A 14675-nucleotide genomic window follows, 5' to 3' on the forward strand; every position below is an offset into this window, starting at 1 on the left:
GTGCTGGTGCCGGCGGGCTTGCGCGTGTACATGGTGGCCCAGTCGGGGGCGGGGGCAGCGGCGGGCTTCACCTCCCGCTGCTCCCGCGCCTCGCCCCCCAGCGACGTCGCGGTGGTGATGATCGCCTGCATTCCGCCCTCGCGCAACACGACAAGAGCCCAGCAGCAGCGCGACGACCACCGCCACTCCGCAACGGCGCTCCCACCTTCGCCTTAGCTCCCTCGACCTTCAACGCCGTCGAGACACGTGAAAAATAAAAGGAGCAGAAACGCAAAGAAGCAGAAGAAGAAAAGCGATAATAAATCAGTCGAGGCGATTAAAAACAACAGTAAAAATAAAAGTAAAAAACACACAAAAAATAATAAATAAATAAACAATAATAATTCATCACATGAAGAGACGGCGGTGCCTCTCAGGGGGAGAGGAGGACACGCACAAGCAGCCGCAGCAGGGCGGAAGGGCGCTGATGACGAGCATCCACCCACAGCAACACCACCATAACAATAAACACATCAAAATGCGGCACTTAAAAATTAGAGCGAGATGCAGATGAAGTTCGAAATTAATTCCCCACACAAGCAACATCGACAAAAAGGAAAAAGGTGCGGGAAAAAAAGGCACTCTCCCACGCAAAATAGCGAACAAATACCACACTAATAGCAATAACGCCTACTCACCTGGGTCTCGCCCACATATAAATAAAAAGTAAACCCAAGTAAATGTGCATATGTTGTTCGTGCACGTGTAACACTTTGAGCTGCCTAGAAACAGATGGCCTGTTGGCGACCAGCATTGGCGTGCAACGTGGGGGAGAGAGGCCCACTTTTTTCTTTTCTTTTAAGCAGTGCTTGCTACAAACGATCAAGCACCCCAGATGAGGTGGTGAATGACAGTCAGTTATTTTTGTCGGCAAGCCGTCGAAGGCTGCTGTGGCGCAACGAAAAAAGTGAGGGTTCACGCCGTTTCATGTCGCAATTCGACTCTCGCACGTACGTCTGCACCTCCTCTGCCAGCTCAGGATCCCACTTGCGAACGAGCTCATTTGTGAGCGCCACCAACGCCTTACGACGCTCGTACAACTTCCTAAACTGCTTGTGCTTCGATATAACGGACATCAACAGCGGCAGGGCCGCGCGCAACTCCATCATGGCCTCTTGAAGAATCAAGAGAGAAACGTACATCGCCATGGGAAGGCTAAAGAACACGGTTAGGGCTGTGCGAAGATCCGTGTAGAAAAAAGTCACCAGGGAAACAAACGTGAATACAAGCGGGACACTAAAAAAACCCACAAGCAGCTTATAGGACCCCTCCACGTCGACACCCATAACCTTCACAGTGCTCTCGGAAAGAGCCTTTTTCCGTTGACGATCTGCCAATAAACTCGCCAGGATCCCAATTGGAAGGCAGACAACGAAGAATGGCACAAGAATAACTCCCATCAAAAATAAAGTAAAGGAGCGACGGAAAAGCAGCTGCAGTTGTTGTGCCTCGATGGACCCCAATTTCCCAAGGGTGGCGGCCTGACTATCACGCACGAGAAGGGCGTTGCAGTAGTCCCGATAGTTTTCTACACGGTTGCGGTAATCGATAAATTCTGGGTTGTCCTTTTCTGCCTCCATGATGACGCTGAGGCGGCGAGCCAGGCGCAGGTAGTCCCGTGTTGCCAGAATGCAATTTGGGGGCTGGTACAACTGACGAAATCCATGCAGAAAGTTCAGAGCACTCCAGTTAGGGACATTAATGGTAAACCCACGCAACTCCGCGTTGAGGTGTTCCAAAAATATACCAGTCGCCTTGCGTCTATCGCGGCTGAAGAGCGCCACAAGCTCCTCGGAGGGCGTAATGGGGTCGCCAAACTCAAGATAGGCGCGGCTGCGAAATTTATGTCCATAAAAGTACGTCAACCCGCACGGCACCACCTTAACGCTGACTCCTCGCTCTGCCGCCCCAAGGCTGAAAAGCGCCACACCGGCTTTGAGTGGAAGAAGCGAGGTACGATCATGAGAGCCACCCTCAGGAAAAATGCCTATACACTCACCGTTTTGCAGCGTCTCGTACACGCTGGTGTACATGACGGAGTGATCAATGCGGCGGGAAATCCTAAACGGTGTGGGCTGCCCTACGACATTTGACGGCATAACCGGCATCGTGAGTTCCAACTCTGTATCCGAGTTAACGTGAAGTACTTGTGCCGTGCACTTGATTGTCCCTTTCCACCATATGATTACATCGCCGTCCAGAAGCAAAGTGGTGAACTTGGTTCCCTCGCCATGAACGATGGCGCCATCCATGCGTGTCAGAGATCCTTCTCCAGGTATGAGGGGAACATCCTGTGGACGAACAACTGGAACCGCATGCATCATGCGTGCAAATTGTCCAATGATGGGGCGGTGAAATGACTTTTCCGCCATTATAAATCGCACGGGGCGCCCACAATTAGCTCGAATCAGCAAGGCATCTATAAACTGATTTTGATGGTTGCCATAAAACACAACCGCGCCAGTCTTTGGGATGCTTTCCGTGTTCACAACTGTCACCTCACGGAAGTAAATATTCACAAGGGCCCACATAAAAAATTCGATAAACAACTGTACGACAAGGTCGTGCAGTTTGCTCAGATGCTTGGAGAGCCACTCAACAAAACGGAGACGATCCCGGTAATCGAGTCGCTCACGCACTGGGACATCCTCACCACACACCGTGCAACGAGGAATATTGTTCGGCTTTTGCACTTCGATACGGTCCTTTGTGACGCTCCGCCGCGTGCGCAACGGCGGATTCAGAGTGGCCTCACACTTGTCTGCCCCTTCTCCAACCGCTTCCCCTGTACACAACTTCGTTGCTGGCGTTTGTGTCTTGCCGACCTGTTCTGCATCGTGGTTATCATTCGGCACCGCTTGCGCCTCACTAACCTCAAGAGGCGGCTTTGGAGGGTTGCCAGCAGCGCCCTCAGCCACGCCTCCTGCCAACTTGGAGGACAACGAAGACTCTTCATCAGGCAGGCTCATAATTCCCTACTTCCCTCTCTCTCGCTGTCTCGCTTGACCTGTTTGCGTCGTCTTTCACCTCGCGTTGCTGCTTTCGTTGCTGTTTGTCGCTTGAATTTTATGCCCTCTTTCCCACCTCCCCTTCTTTGCTTCGTCTCTCTCACGGTGCGGTGGTGTGCGCACTTACTGTTTTTCCCTACTGTCCCCGGCCGACCTTGTCGTACCCTTTTCTTGTGACTCTGCTGAAGCGGGAGACACGCGAAGAAGCAGTGATAAATGTTCTCGAGCCGCCCAAGTAAAACAGAGGGGAGGGGTTCGTGGAGGGACAGTGAGGTATGCGTGTGTGTGTGTGTGTGTGTGTGTGTGTGTGTGTGTGTGCGAGAGAGAGAGAAACAGACACGCACACACACACAGAGGGAGAGAGAGAAGGAGTAAAAATAAAACGGGCGAAAATTGAAGAAGTGAAGGAGTCCCAAAAGCACCGGGCTGAGCGCTCCCGTTCCACTGTCGCCGTCCGCGGAAGCCTCACTCCTTTCGCGACTCCGCCAGCTGAGCCACCTTGACGGCAAGCGCATAGACGGAATCGCCTTTTTCGCTCTTTTGCGGGATACTCATCGCCTCGTCAAAGCGGTCATACGCGCTCCTGCCGCACATTTGCAGGATCTTTTGCGCCCCAATCAACGCAACAGGAGGGTACGGATCCGCCATGACAGTTTTCCACGCATGGGCCTGACTACTGCCGCCCACGGGTTCCAATTCGTCCAGAAAAAAGGCCAACACATGGCGTGCCCGACAGGCAGAAAAAAACTGCACCTGATACAGCGCCCGGTAAAGCGCCCACAGCACGCGTGCCCCAATGTCCTCCACAATCGATTGGGCTGTCACAAGTTGCTCACTACACAACATCTGTGATATGTCAGCCTCAGGCGATTTATTTAGAGGACCGTTCTGAATCGTTATGCACCCTATAAGGCGGTAGTACAGCCGCATCACTGTCTGTGTGTCAACTACCTCTGTGTCGAGTAAGAAACGCAATATTAAGGTGCTAAACGGTTCTACTGCCTGATTTGCATGTTTCCGTCCCAGAAGCATTAAGGAAGTCAAGACATCCGGGCAAACACTTCTAATCTTTGCCAACTCCAGGCGATCCCTTGACCCAGGAAAGGAGACTAAATTTTTTGTCAACTTCTCAATGATTGCCGTGCTTCGCTCACTTCCCAAGTTCTCCATGCTGAGTCGCATGCAGTAAAACGCCATGCGCCAGCCAATATTGTACAAATCCCCATCTGTATCCTCTTTTAGCATGGCTGGAATAATAGACAAACACTCTGTAAGCACCGTGGCAAGATCGGCACATTCTTCTGTTCGTGATCCTACCGTATTTCTAAACGCATTCATAATAGCGTCAGGCAAACGTGCATCTTCCTCCACGAGTTGTAAGATGCACTCAACAATAGCCACCGCCTCTGTTTTGTACTCTCGCATCTCCTTGACGTCCATGTCATATGTAATATGCCCTGGCAACTCGCGAAAGACCTGGTGCGACTGATAAAAAAGCAAGGGGTGCAGGTGCCAGTGGAACCCAACCTTCACTAGTTCAACGTAGCAACGCCGCAGTATCCGCGGGTACAGCCGTGACAGAGATGAGTGACTTTGCAGAAGAGTCACCGCATGTGTAAAAAGGACCTGGAAAAAGGCTAAGCGAGACCCCAGTGTCATGGATTGACGGTACAGGTACAGCAGCTTGGCGACAGGCTGGTGACCCAGCTGCCTAAATTCCTCCTCATCCAGAGTTAATGCGTCTTCTGTCTCCTCAGCGGCGGGGTCCCAGCGGAGGACCCTTTTCGCAAAGGCCTCGGCAAATGTGGTGTAGAGATGCGGATGATATGCAATAATGGTGGGAAGAGTAAGAAACTGATACAGCACAGAAGCACCAATGCGGTGAAGTTTATGAGAAGGGATGATAGTCAAGGCACACTTCGCGGCCGCCGTCCACACCATCTCATCGCTGCCCTCATGAAGCGCCTGCTTTCGCAGCACGGTCAAGAGAAGCCAAATGAGTTCCTCTTCCAGAGCCTCGGTGCAGCCTGGAAACACTCCCTGCGTATCCACAAGCTGAAGGTGTATCCCCAGCGTCAGCAAAATGTCGTACACGTGATTTCGAACACAAACGTAGGTGCTACCCATCAGATCAAATAGCGTCGGAAGATAACATATACTCACAGAGCGAAAGAATGAGTAGTTCGACTGCAAGGGAATTTTCGACACGTATGCATCACACATTAATTTAATAAGAAACGATGTCGCTCTAAGCAAGGCCCGATTGGTCGTATATTTTTCCCAAAACGAGCTCAACACACGCACCTGTTGATCAATGACAGCCTCCGTGCACTCCAATGGAAGCTGATTAATGTAATCCTTGCACCCGACCACGTGGTACTTCACAGTCCAGTAACCACTGCGTGCTCTGTTCTTTTCCCCCGCAGTCACTGCCAACTCCTCATTGGACCAGCTGGAGATGGGGACGATGGGTTTTCCCTTCTCCGTGTGCGGCGCTATGGGAGGCTGCAAGACGCACTTTTGAATGTAATCCGGATTCCTACTTAGCCCGCCCTGGCGAAAAATAAGTCCCTGCTTTCCTCGCGGAAGCGTGCGACCAAGCATGTAACTCAGCGGCTTGTGATGAAGGTACGTGTCCACGACGGTCTTCAGCTCTTGATAGATGCCACTGTATGGGGTTCGACTGGTGGCATAGGACCGGCACTTGTTGGCGATCGCCTGCAGTGTCGCCTGCGAGGGCGGGAAACTGGAGACGCAGTTGAGAATAAGTTGGCCCACGTCCCTTCGCCGCTGAGGGTCCTCCACCAACTCCAGGCAACACTCGTAGACCAGGTTGCGTGTCTCCTGAGAGGTCAGTCGCTGGTACAACACCGAGCTCTGGTAGACGACGTCCAAGGATTTGTTCTTGACGCACTCCATCAGGATGGCTGCCCGGATGGAGTCCTTCTGCACCTCAGACGACTTCATCCCCTGCTTGCTTGCTTGCTTGTGCTGGAGTGGACTACCTGTTTCTCCGTTGCCTTCCTAGGGAGTTGCCACAACCTCCCTCTTGCCGCCGCCGCCGCCGAAGAGAGCGTCGCTGGCAAACAAACTGCAGTTGCGCACCCAGAGAGAAAGTAAAGAAGAAAGAAGACACAACGGCAACATAGCTTTGCACGCACATGAGAAAGAAGGAAGGAAAGAAAAAGGGTGTGTGCGTGTGAGGAGGAGCACAAGCCACAACGCGAACACGAGGCAACTACAGGGCCCCCACCCCCCTTCACAGTGGCGGGAGGTGAGCACAGTCCCCACCCACCCCACCCCTTCGTTTCCCTCCGTTGGCGCATGGGGGTCCGTTATTAGTTGGCGCCACCCCCCTCTCCCCTCCGCGGTGCCGGTGGTGGTGGCTGCGGCTGCTGCCGTCTACGACGCCTCGAAGCGGAGATCCGCGACGTGGTGGAAAAGCTTCGGCGCGTACGACTTCACTGTGCGGACCTCCGTGACGCGCATCAACGCCGTGACCCGCTCGCCTAGCTCCGCCCGCGCGTGTTGCTTGACGGTCGCCACAGCCGTCGCCTTCTCGGAGAGGAAGTGGTAATGAACCGTTCCAGCCGGGTCCCCATGCGGCGAGCGCCTCAAGAAGGAAATGGCTCGCGGCAGGAAGGCACTGCAGGACGGGATGTAACCCATGATCACCCGGTCACACTGGCCACACAACTCCGACGCCACCTCCCGGTTATCTCCGCAGTACGCACGAACCAAATGCCCAACCCGGTTTTGCAGCGCGTTGTACATTAGAAACCCCACGCTTGTCTCATTCTTTTCTAAAGCGTGAATGACTTTGACGCAGCCAGACTTCGCGAGGGGCACAGTGAAGTACCCGATCCCCGCGAACATGTCCACCACCACCTCATCCTTAGCATTAACGGCGGCAAAGTGCATGCGTTCCGTTCCATTGCCGCTGCAGAACATCACCTTGCAGACGTCAAAACTGTACCGGATGCCGTTTTCCACGTGCGTTGTGAACGTCACCGACTCTGGGTAGGCCTCAAATCGCTTCAAATCCTCTTGGGAAATATACGACGGTTCCTGAAACTGTTTTAGCGCGTACCTTAACGACTCCTTCGGCATTGTTATTAGCGCGGCGTCCTCTGCCCAGAGTGTCTCCAACTTTGGTAGCCGCAGCTCCCCATCGATGCCTTCCGTGTCCAGCAACACAACATCGACAACGCGCGGAAAAAAGGACGCGGCAAACGCCTTGGCGTAGACCGCGAACTCCTCCCGCGCCACGCCGGAGTTGAGCTTCGCCACAACCACGTGGCCCAGAACTTCAAAGCGCCTTGGAAATAGCCGTACAATATCTGCCGTCTCCGCCACCGACGCGTCCTGTTCTCGGGCCTTCTGAACAAAAAGGTCCACCTTCCTCGGCGCAAGCCGCAGCTTGCCTCTCCCGGTCTTGCCTGACGTGCCGTTCCCCCCGCATCTTCGCTTGGCACCGCACAAACGTCCAACTCTCAGCACGTACCTCCGCAGCAACCACGTGAGAATCGCCACAATGACAACGACGAGGAGCTTCCCCCGGGCAGAAATACCCCTCATGTTTCTGTCGCCTCGTCCCTACCCCTTTCCCCACACCACCGCCGAAAGAGAAATGAAAGGGCCTAATTAATGCAAGACACGCACGCCTGCTCGGTGGCGCACTACAGCTCGGGTGCACGCACGCACACACGCATTGCCGGTATGGCGGAAAGGGGATAGCATAGAGGCTCGAAGGCAACAGTTACACGCATGCGCAGTTAGGACAAATATAAACAATCGTAAAACAAAACAGAGGGAAGAAGTCAAATCACGAGGACAAAGTACCGAATACTAATACTAATAAAATAAAAAGACATACTGTATGTGACCATATCTGGCAAACACATTCAAGCAAGTTGGTGTTTAAGACACGGCAAACTCTACAGAAATAGATAGAGTGATCCCACGAAACGTCACGATGTCTCCAACGAGGAAGCACACTCCAGAGACACACCCACGTTCTCCGGTGGCGTTAACTTGCACATCCTGTCCAAGACCGTGTAGGCACAAGCCCCCTAAAAGAGCAGTGCGTGGAACTTAAAGGCACCAACTATGCTCTGCTCATTACGAAGCCCCACACACATCCCACACCTTCTACCTCACCAACGCACGTGTACATATCGCGCTAGTCGCCCACTGTTCATATATTACAGCAACACATAACAGACAGTTATGCAACAAGGCACGGACTCAACTGATCCTCCTGCTTTCCTCTTAAAATGTCTTCGCCATCGCTTAGAGGAGGCAAAAATTAAATGTAATATAATAAAAGCACACATCTGAACGTGTTGCAGGTGCAGCTTAGTTGCAGCCCCATAAAAAGCTCGATGCAAAGCAACCTTTTCTCCTCCATGCAACCAGAGCAGGCGACAAAAATGGGGTTGCGGTGCTACGTCTTCTTGACGCTTCAATATCCCTGTTGGTGCTGCTTTTGAAAGGAAAGAGCAGCGGCAGTGGCTTCCACTTCCCACAATACCTTCGACACACTCTGAATGCGATAATTTCCCACAAGCTTGCGCTGATGCGAGGTCAAGGTCAAAACATGCGCCTCAGGGCGTGGACCGAGTATCCACTCGCGCTCGTCCATCCACCGTTCCCCTGCCCCCCACTGGACCTTGACCCTATCAAATGTTGAATCCTGCCGAAGAGGAGATGTGTTGGCATCACGAAGGGGCTCCATGAGAGTTTTATTTGAAGCTTCGACATCGCCGCGCAACTGTTTGAGCATTACTCCCAGGAAACCTTCTTCCGCAATTTGTGACGCGACACAGACGTTCCATGGCTTCCTTTGGGAGGTTCCCTTCCACACTTCTCGCAGATGCTTGCGTCTTTGGACACTCTCCTTGGCATGCTGTGCTTTTGCGTGCGCAAGCTCCTTTTTTAGTTGTGCATCGCGCAACCGTCGCCCCTCTTCTAGCAGCCGCATTGTATGCTCTCTCTTTCACGGAGTAACTATCGACGATGCGTGGTAGTTGCCCCCTGCTGACCCTCTCTCGCCTCCCACATTTGAGCCTCCACGGTGCGAATCCGCCGCTGTCTAGTCGCCTCCTACAGACGATATTTTTGCCGCTCCGCGTCGCGCGTGTGCTCCTCGCGCGCGCGTAGAGTATAGAGGTACACCATAAAAGATTTATTCCTGCTTAAAAAGCCACGAATCAATTTTTGAATACATATAGCTGCTCTGTTTCTTCGCTCCCTGTGAAGCGACTCTCGACTCTCACGTTCAGCCTTTACTCGCACTCGTCTGCTTTCCTCCTCCTCCCCCTGTCTTCGCGGTAGCTCTTCTCGAATCTGCGCTTCCTGTTTCATTCTCTGGCGGTGTATTCTCGCATACTCACAAGAAAAATGTCAGCGCCCCAAACTCCCTCGGGCCACCGCTTGAAACAAACAAGCAATTCGGAGAATCGCCAGCTCCCTGACACGATTAAGTTTAGAGTAAGCTTCATGCTTCATAAAGAACTTTGACTTTCAAAGTCGTACCTGTAACATGTCGATATCGCAGTCTTGTAGAAATTGTATACAAACTTCTTTCCCGTGCGCTCTGCCCTTGCAGAAAACACTGTAGCGTTTTACAAGCTCATCGTATTTAAATCTTATAGGGTATCCCGCCTTTCGTATCCTGAGTGTCTCGAATACACCTGCAGATCGTAATCACTGCAGCACCAAACGGCTGTAGGATTTACTGCACTTTCTCTCAGCATTAGGCTTGATGCAACGTATTCAATGCGAGATCTTCTAATTGATGAGAGCCATCAACTCAAGGAGCTGCTTAATAAATGAACCCCCGACTGTTCCTTTAGAAGCTGTTTTACCATCTTCCTTTGGAACGATCTCTGGAATTAGTGACAACTTCGACTGGAGAAAAATATGTTTCATTCCCTTTTTTATTTGTCTCTGTTTTTGTCTAAAAAAAACCATCCACATTGTACTGAGCATGCGCCGCGTAATGCCGAATGATGAAGTGATTATCTATAGCACGCCCACTGGCCCATAGGAAATGCGTGCTGCCGCCTTTTTCTTTAGCAGGTGTAAACTTCACCACAAGTTTGTTAAAGTAGATTGCCTCGTTACCACTCACCGCACACTCTTCGTCCAGGAGAGTAAATACCCCAACCTATCCCATCAGCAAATCCAGGCACTCGTTATTGTCAGCGAATTTCACTTGCGTTGTGTCAATGTCCTTATTCTGCCATTCCCGCATATCTAATCTAAAGATGTACCGAATTATAATGGCCCTGCAGAGCCTCATTTGTCAAATTAATGCACAGCTGTTTAAAACTGTTCTTTTGAAAACTCTCAAAATAAAAGATATCCAGAAGGCCTATCCGGTGCGTTGTAGTCGCCTCTCGATTTGTGGTTTGGTTAATTTTAAATACAAGCCAATCAAATAGCCAAGCATACAAGCATTTACATACCGAATCTATTGCGTCCAATGCCTTCGCCTAGTTCAACAGTTTCACTGTCTGCTCTTTTTGAGTAATAATACATGTGGAAACCAAGTCTTTTTTGAAGTCTTCCTCATTGATCCCCCACAATTCACAAGCACGTGCCAAAACCGGTAAAAGGTGCTAATCCACTTTTGCAGTACGTTCAGCACGTTCCTCAGATTCCACAAAGCCAGTATTTTGAGGAAACACCACGCCTGTGACAAAACGACAAATAGACAATTGCTCTTCTTCGGTTACGCCGACATCATCCATCGCTCGCTTCGTGGATGCATACTCTAGAGCATCACCTACACCATAGATACTAATGCAATCGCCAGCATCAAGGAGTCGATAGACTTTAGGATTCCGCAAAGAAAACTCCTTCCCCAAGGCTTCCTGCACAAGTTGATGATAGAAGTGATACACACGACCCCCCGTGGCCGCAGTTATTATCCTTGATTTTTCCAATAAGTAGTTTGTCACATGGTAACCTAACAAAACACCATTGATATCAATTTGAAGTCTTGAGCGTTTTCCAAAACGAGAACTGTTGTTATTTCGGATCGTCTTGGCATTCCCAAAGCCTTCAAGAATAGGCGTTGCAGCCAAAACACGCTTGTTGATTTGTATAGAGGCCTCTCGATCTTCACACGACCCATTTTTGGTGCCTAATTCAGCTAAATACTTCAAGACAATCTTTGCAGCTTCCGTTTCTCCCGCCCCACTCTCTCCAGTGACAAGAAGAGTCTGATTTATACCACTCTCTCACATTTCCCAGTACGTATTGTGAGCCGTGGCCCATGGATGGGGCAGGCTTTTCTCGATAACAAGATCCTCGGAGAGGTACTGGACCATTTTAGATTCAATGGTACCAGGGAATGGAATAATTAAAAGGGTTTAAAGCCAGAAGGATAGGCCCGATATTTGTAATATACCACATCTTGGACATAGCGCCTCCTTAAACAAAATAGTAGCGAAGCCTCATAAAGCTCCATGAGGTTAATTAGTTCATCAACGTCCTCGTCCAGGACATTTACGTAAGGTAACTACAATTTGTTCGAATCCCGGGCCAAATTATCAGCCGATATAAATTCTGGCTCTGTCGCGGAAAAGCTATACGTACCTGTTTTGGTATTGTGCGCAGTGATTTTCCCAATAATCCACTGATGCACAGGTGAATAGAAGGCCGCAAGAGCACCTATACGTACAGCAGACGCGGCATGCAACCTTATGTCGGAGTAGGAGAAGATAAAAGGGTAATACATATATACAGGCATTTGTAGAAGGAGGAAGAATAACAGGAACAGGAGCTGCAATAGAAATGAGAATAAGTGTTCGTATTGCCACACGCGAGGTACAACTAACCAACAAATGCTCCAAAGTAATTATTATGATTAAAAACAAAGATGAAGAACCCAGAAAAAAAAAGGCTAAGTGCAGAGAGGTAATCAGCGAACAAGGAAATGACACAACTCCATCAACGCAGATAAAAAGGTATACATATATATATACAAAAGATACTTCAATGCCGCAGTATTCATACTTCGCTTGTATCCAAAACGGCGAATAAAACAAAATACGATTCGCTGTGTGATAAAAAAAAGAACATTTTCGGTGTTAGGAGGAAAAGCGTCAGAGGAAATAGAAGAAAAAAACTAAAATAAAACATAATGCATATAACCCTCTCCCCTCCAAAACAACAACAACAAAAAAAACAGCTCTTCAAACGCATTAATACAAGCATAACCGTATTCCAGATGAGAAAGACCCCCCCAAACTTGAAGAAGAAAAAGAAAATCAAGTATTTATGAGAAGGGTTTAACACGCCTTACCTCGGCTGACTCGGTTTCACGCGGAAAAACATTTACAGTTATCGCAAGCTAATTTCCACCCCAAACAAATTATATCAAGACATCCATATCAGGAACGTTCCATAGACTCAAATTTGGGAAATAATACGAATAGCAACAATACACCGCTTCTTCTTCTCGCTCCCTTTCTTACCATCCATACTGTTTCAACACGGAAGAGGGAATTTTTAGAGAAAGTCTCTTGAAACTTGTTTCTTAGAAAGACTGTTAAAACAAGAGCTTTACCTAATAAATTCGTTTCTTGAATTCTACCCAAGACAATTTTGAGAACAATACCACAAAAAAAACATGCGCACCCCAAGTGTTTCAGCAGGAAGCTCTGCCTAGGCCTATACACATATCCACAATCAACTGTTTTGATTCTTACGATATTCGCTTCGTAACGAGTCCCATTGGCTGTAACCTATATACTGGTATGAGCCTCTATGCCTCGCTCCAACAGATTTCTGTGCAGTGATGTTGTTCCAGCAATGAGTATTTTCAGCCACACTACAGGTAGTTGTAAATACGAAGGCCCAAAAAAAGGACTTACAAGTTCGGTTGCATAATCCAGATCCACTGATTTGAGCCCCCAAAAGCAATAAGAAGAAAAGCACCCAAGTGGAATACGTTTTAAGAATATGGGGGGCAGCGCCACTGAATTTCATTTATAAGAGTTGCTCCGATTCGGCTGCAGAAGAGCTACACATACATGATCCTTTCAAAGATTTCCCTTCACGAGGAAAAGTTCTCCAGAATTTCAAAGTGTTTTCCTTGGAACTCCATAAGTTATTTTTCTAATGAATTGCTGTATCCAAAAAAAAATAACCAGATGAGAAGAAGTTTAGCAGCTATGCTTTTAACTTTCGTGGATAAATAAATATGTAATTCCTCTGCCGCGAAGAATACATGTATATATATGTAGTGAAAAGCACTCAATGAATAGAAGAAAAAAAAGAGTAGAGAAGATTAAAAAAAATCGGCAAGCCACTAAGCATCATCATCGTAAAGATGAAATCAAAAAAAAAAGAGTACTCAGTGTGATACGTAACGGATGAAAAATAGCAAAATACAGGAAAATCAAATTTAAGAAAAAGCGGTTTTTAATCATAGCAATATTCATTAAAACAAACAAGGATGCCCAAATCAAAAAGAGTCGTAAGTTAAATGCGAGTAACAATGGCAGAGCCAATACAGTCAAGGTTGTCTGACAAACAGGCAACCCGATTCAGTTGGGCCCCACATTGCCTTACATTATACCAAACTTCGACGCAGATGGATGTAATTCATGCATTCTGTACAGCTTCAGATTTAACCTCCTTTTCTTCTATAACAACATCGCTTTGAGAGTCGGACGGCGGAAGTTCCTCCCACTGTTCTACTGTGGATAATTCGTTTTGAGCCGCAGCTGCTGAATCCTCTGACTCACGCTGAAGAATTGTGTACACTTTTTCGGATACTATTCTCCTTACTTCCGTGAGATCTTCTGGGATACGATATAGCTTTTTTAAACTCACCCACTCCACATCGAGACACAATCCCTTGTCCGGAACTATCTGTGCTGTACCGTCTGTGGTGTTCACTTCAACGATGCATCCACTTACCACAAGCGCAGTACCCAATCTGAAGTAACAACATGAAACTCCTATCAATGGCTTTGTCTCTTTTCGAGTAATAGGAACTTCTTGCAACAAGGGTTGTAGACCAAGAGTTGCTAGCTCCACATCCACGTAGGTAGAACTGTACATGCCCTTGGAAGATTTTATTAAAAGCTCACACGCAAAGGGTGAGCGCATGAATTTTGCTTGCATCAAATTATCCATGGATGAACCTCGTTGTCGTTTCTCCCTTACCACATTTCTGGGTTTTGGTTCCGCTTTTAACGCGTTCACCCGCTCTGTGACTTCCCACTCCGGGGGAGTAGGCTCCTTTTGCACTACCGGCACCGAAACTGTCGCCAGCCGGCCGTTGTAACGCCTTGGAAATAGCTTCTTCCCCTCGCTTTTGCCTTGGTCGCGGAGCGTCCTCACAAATTCAACCAGGGGAGTCGCATTTTTCCTTGAAAAACTTCTATCCCCAAACATGGTGCCAAAATGTTTGCATGGGGGCGCGCCGGCTCGTGTCGGAAACGGGCGGCGTCGCCCCGCGGAACCTTTGAAGTAAAACTACCGCTCCGAAAAAGAAAAAAAGCAACAATAAAAGGAGATTTGAAAGACGGGGGCCTCCGGGATGCAGGCCGGCGCGCCGCCCCGGCTCTGCGTCCGCTCCCGCTCCCGCTCCGCGCCGGCGCCGGC

General features: G+C 49.3%; 5 protein-coding genes across 5 annotated transcripts, besides 7 other annotated features; all 5 read right to left on the reverse strand.

The window, feature by feature from the left end:
* Window positions 1-248: 248 nt before the first annotated feature.
* Window positions 249-293: a sequence feature (GA-rich).
* A 24-nt stretch (window positions 294-317) lies between these two features.
* Window positions 318-370: a sequence feature (A-rich).
* Window positions 371-893: 523 nt separating this feature from the next.
* Window positions 894-3008, reverse strand: Tco025E_03246 (glycerol-3-phosphate acyl transferase; the record flags this gene model as incomplete). The annotated part of the gene is made up of 1 exon (XM_029370166.1): window positions 894-3008. One exon carries the CDS (start codon window positions 3006-3008, stop codon window positions 894-896), a length of 2115 nt encoding a protein of 704 aa, XP_029229690.1.
* A 318-nt stretch (window positions 3009-3326) lies between these two features.
* Window positions 3327-3365: a microsatellite.
* Window position 3366: 1 nt separating this feature from the next.
* Window positions 3367-3414: a sequence feature (GA-rich).
* A 98-nt stretch (window positions 3415-3512) lies between these two features.
* On the reverse strand, window positions 3513-6014 carry Tco025E_03247 (uncharacterized protein; the record flags this gene model as incomplete). Its single annotated transcript, XM_029370167.1, has 1 exon — window positions 3513-6014. The coding sequence occupies one exon, from the start codon at window positions 6012-6014 to the stop codon at window positions 3513-3515; it is 2502 nt and encodes an 833-aa protein (XP_029229691.1).
* A 435-nt stretch (window positions 6015-6449) lies between these two features.
* Window positions 6450-7625, reverse strand: Tco025E_03248 (tRNA wybutosine-synthesizing protein 2; the record flags this gene model as incomplete). Its single annotated transcript, XM_029370168.1, has 1 exon — window positions 6450-7625. The coding sequence occupies one exon, from the start codon at window positions 7623-7625 to the stop codon at window positions 6450-6452; it is 1176 nt and encodes a 391-aa protein (XP_029229692.1).
* An 886-nt stretch (window positions 7626-8511) lies between these two features.
* On the reverse strand, window positions 8512-9030 carry Tco025E_03249 (putative myosin heavy chain MYA2-related; the record flags this gene model as incomplete). Its single annotated transcript, XM_029370169.1, has 1 exon — window positions 8512-9030. The coding sequence occupies one exon, from the start codon at window positions 9028-9030 to the stop codon at window positions 8512-8514; it is 519 nt and encodes a 172-aa protein (XP_029229693.1).
* A 3140-nt stretch (window positions 9031-12170) lies between these two features.
* Window positions 12171-12203: a sequence feature (A-rich).
* Window positions 12204-12223: 20 nt separating this feature from the next.
* Window positions 12224-12248: a microsatellite.
* A 1419-nt stretch (window positions 12249-13667) lies between these two features.
* Window positions 13668-14465, reverse strand: Tco025E_03250 (uncharacterized protein; the record flags this gene model as incomplete). Its single annotated transcript, XM_029370170.1, has 1 exon — window positions 13668-14465. One exon carries the CDS (start codon window positions 14463-14465, stop codon window positions 13668-13670), a length of 798 nt encoding a protein of 265 aa, XP_029229694.1.
* Window positions 14466-14625: 160 nt separating this feature from the next.
* Window positions 14626-14675: a microsatellite.

Source organism: Trypanosoma conorhini (genome assembly GCF_003719485.1).
Source record: "Trypanosoma conorhini strain 025E chromosome Unknown Tco_14.4_contig_00143, whole genome shotgun sequence".
NCBI classification, from domain to species: domain Eukaryota; phylum Euglenozoa; class Kinetoplastea; order Trypanosomatida; family Trypanosomatidae; genus Trypanosoma; species Trypanosoma conorhini.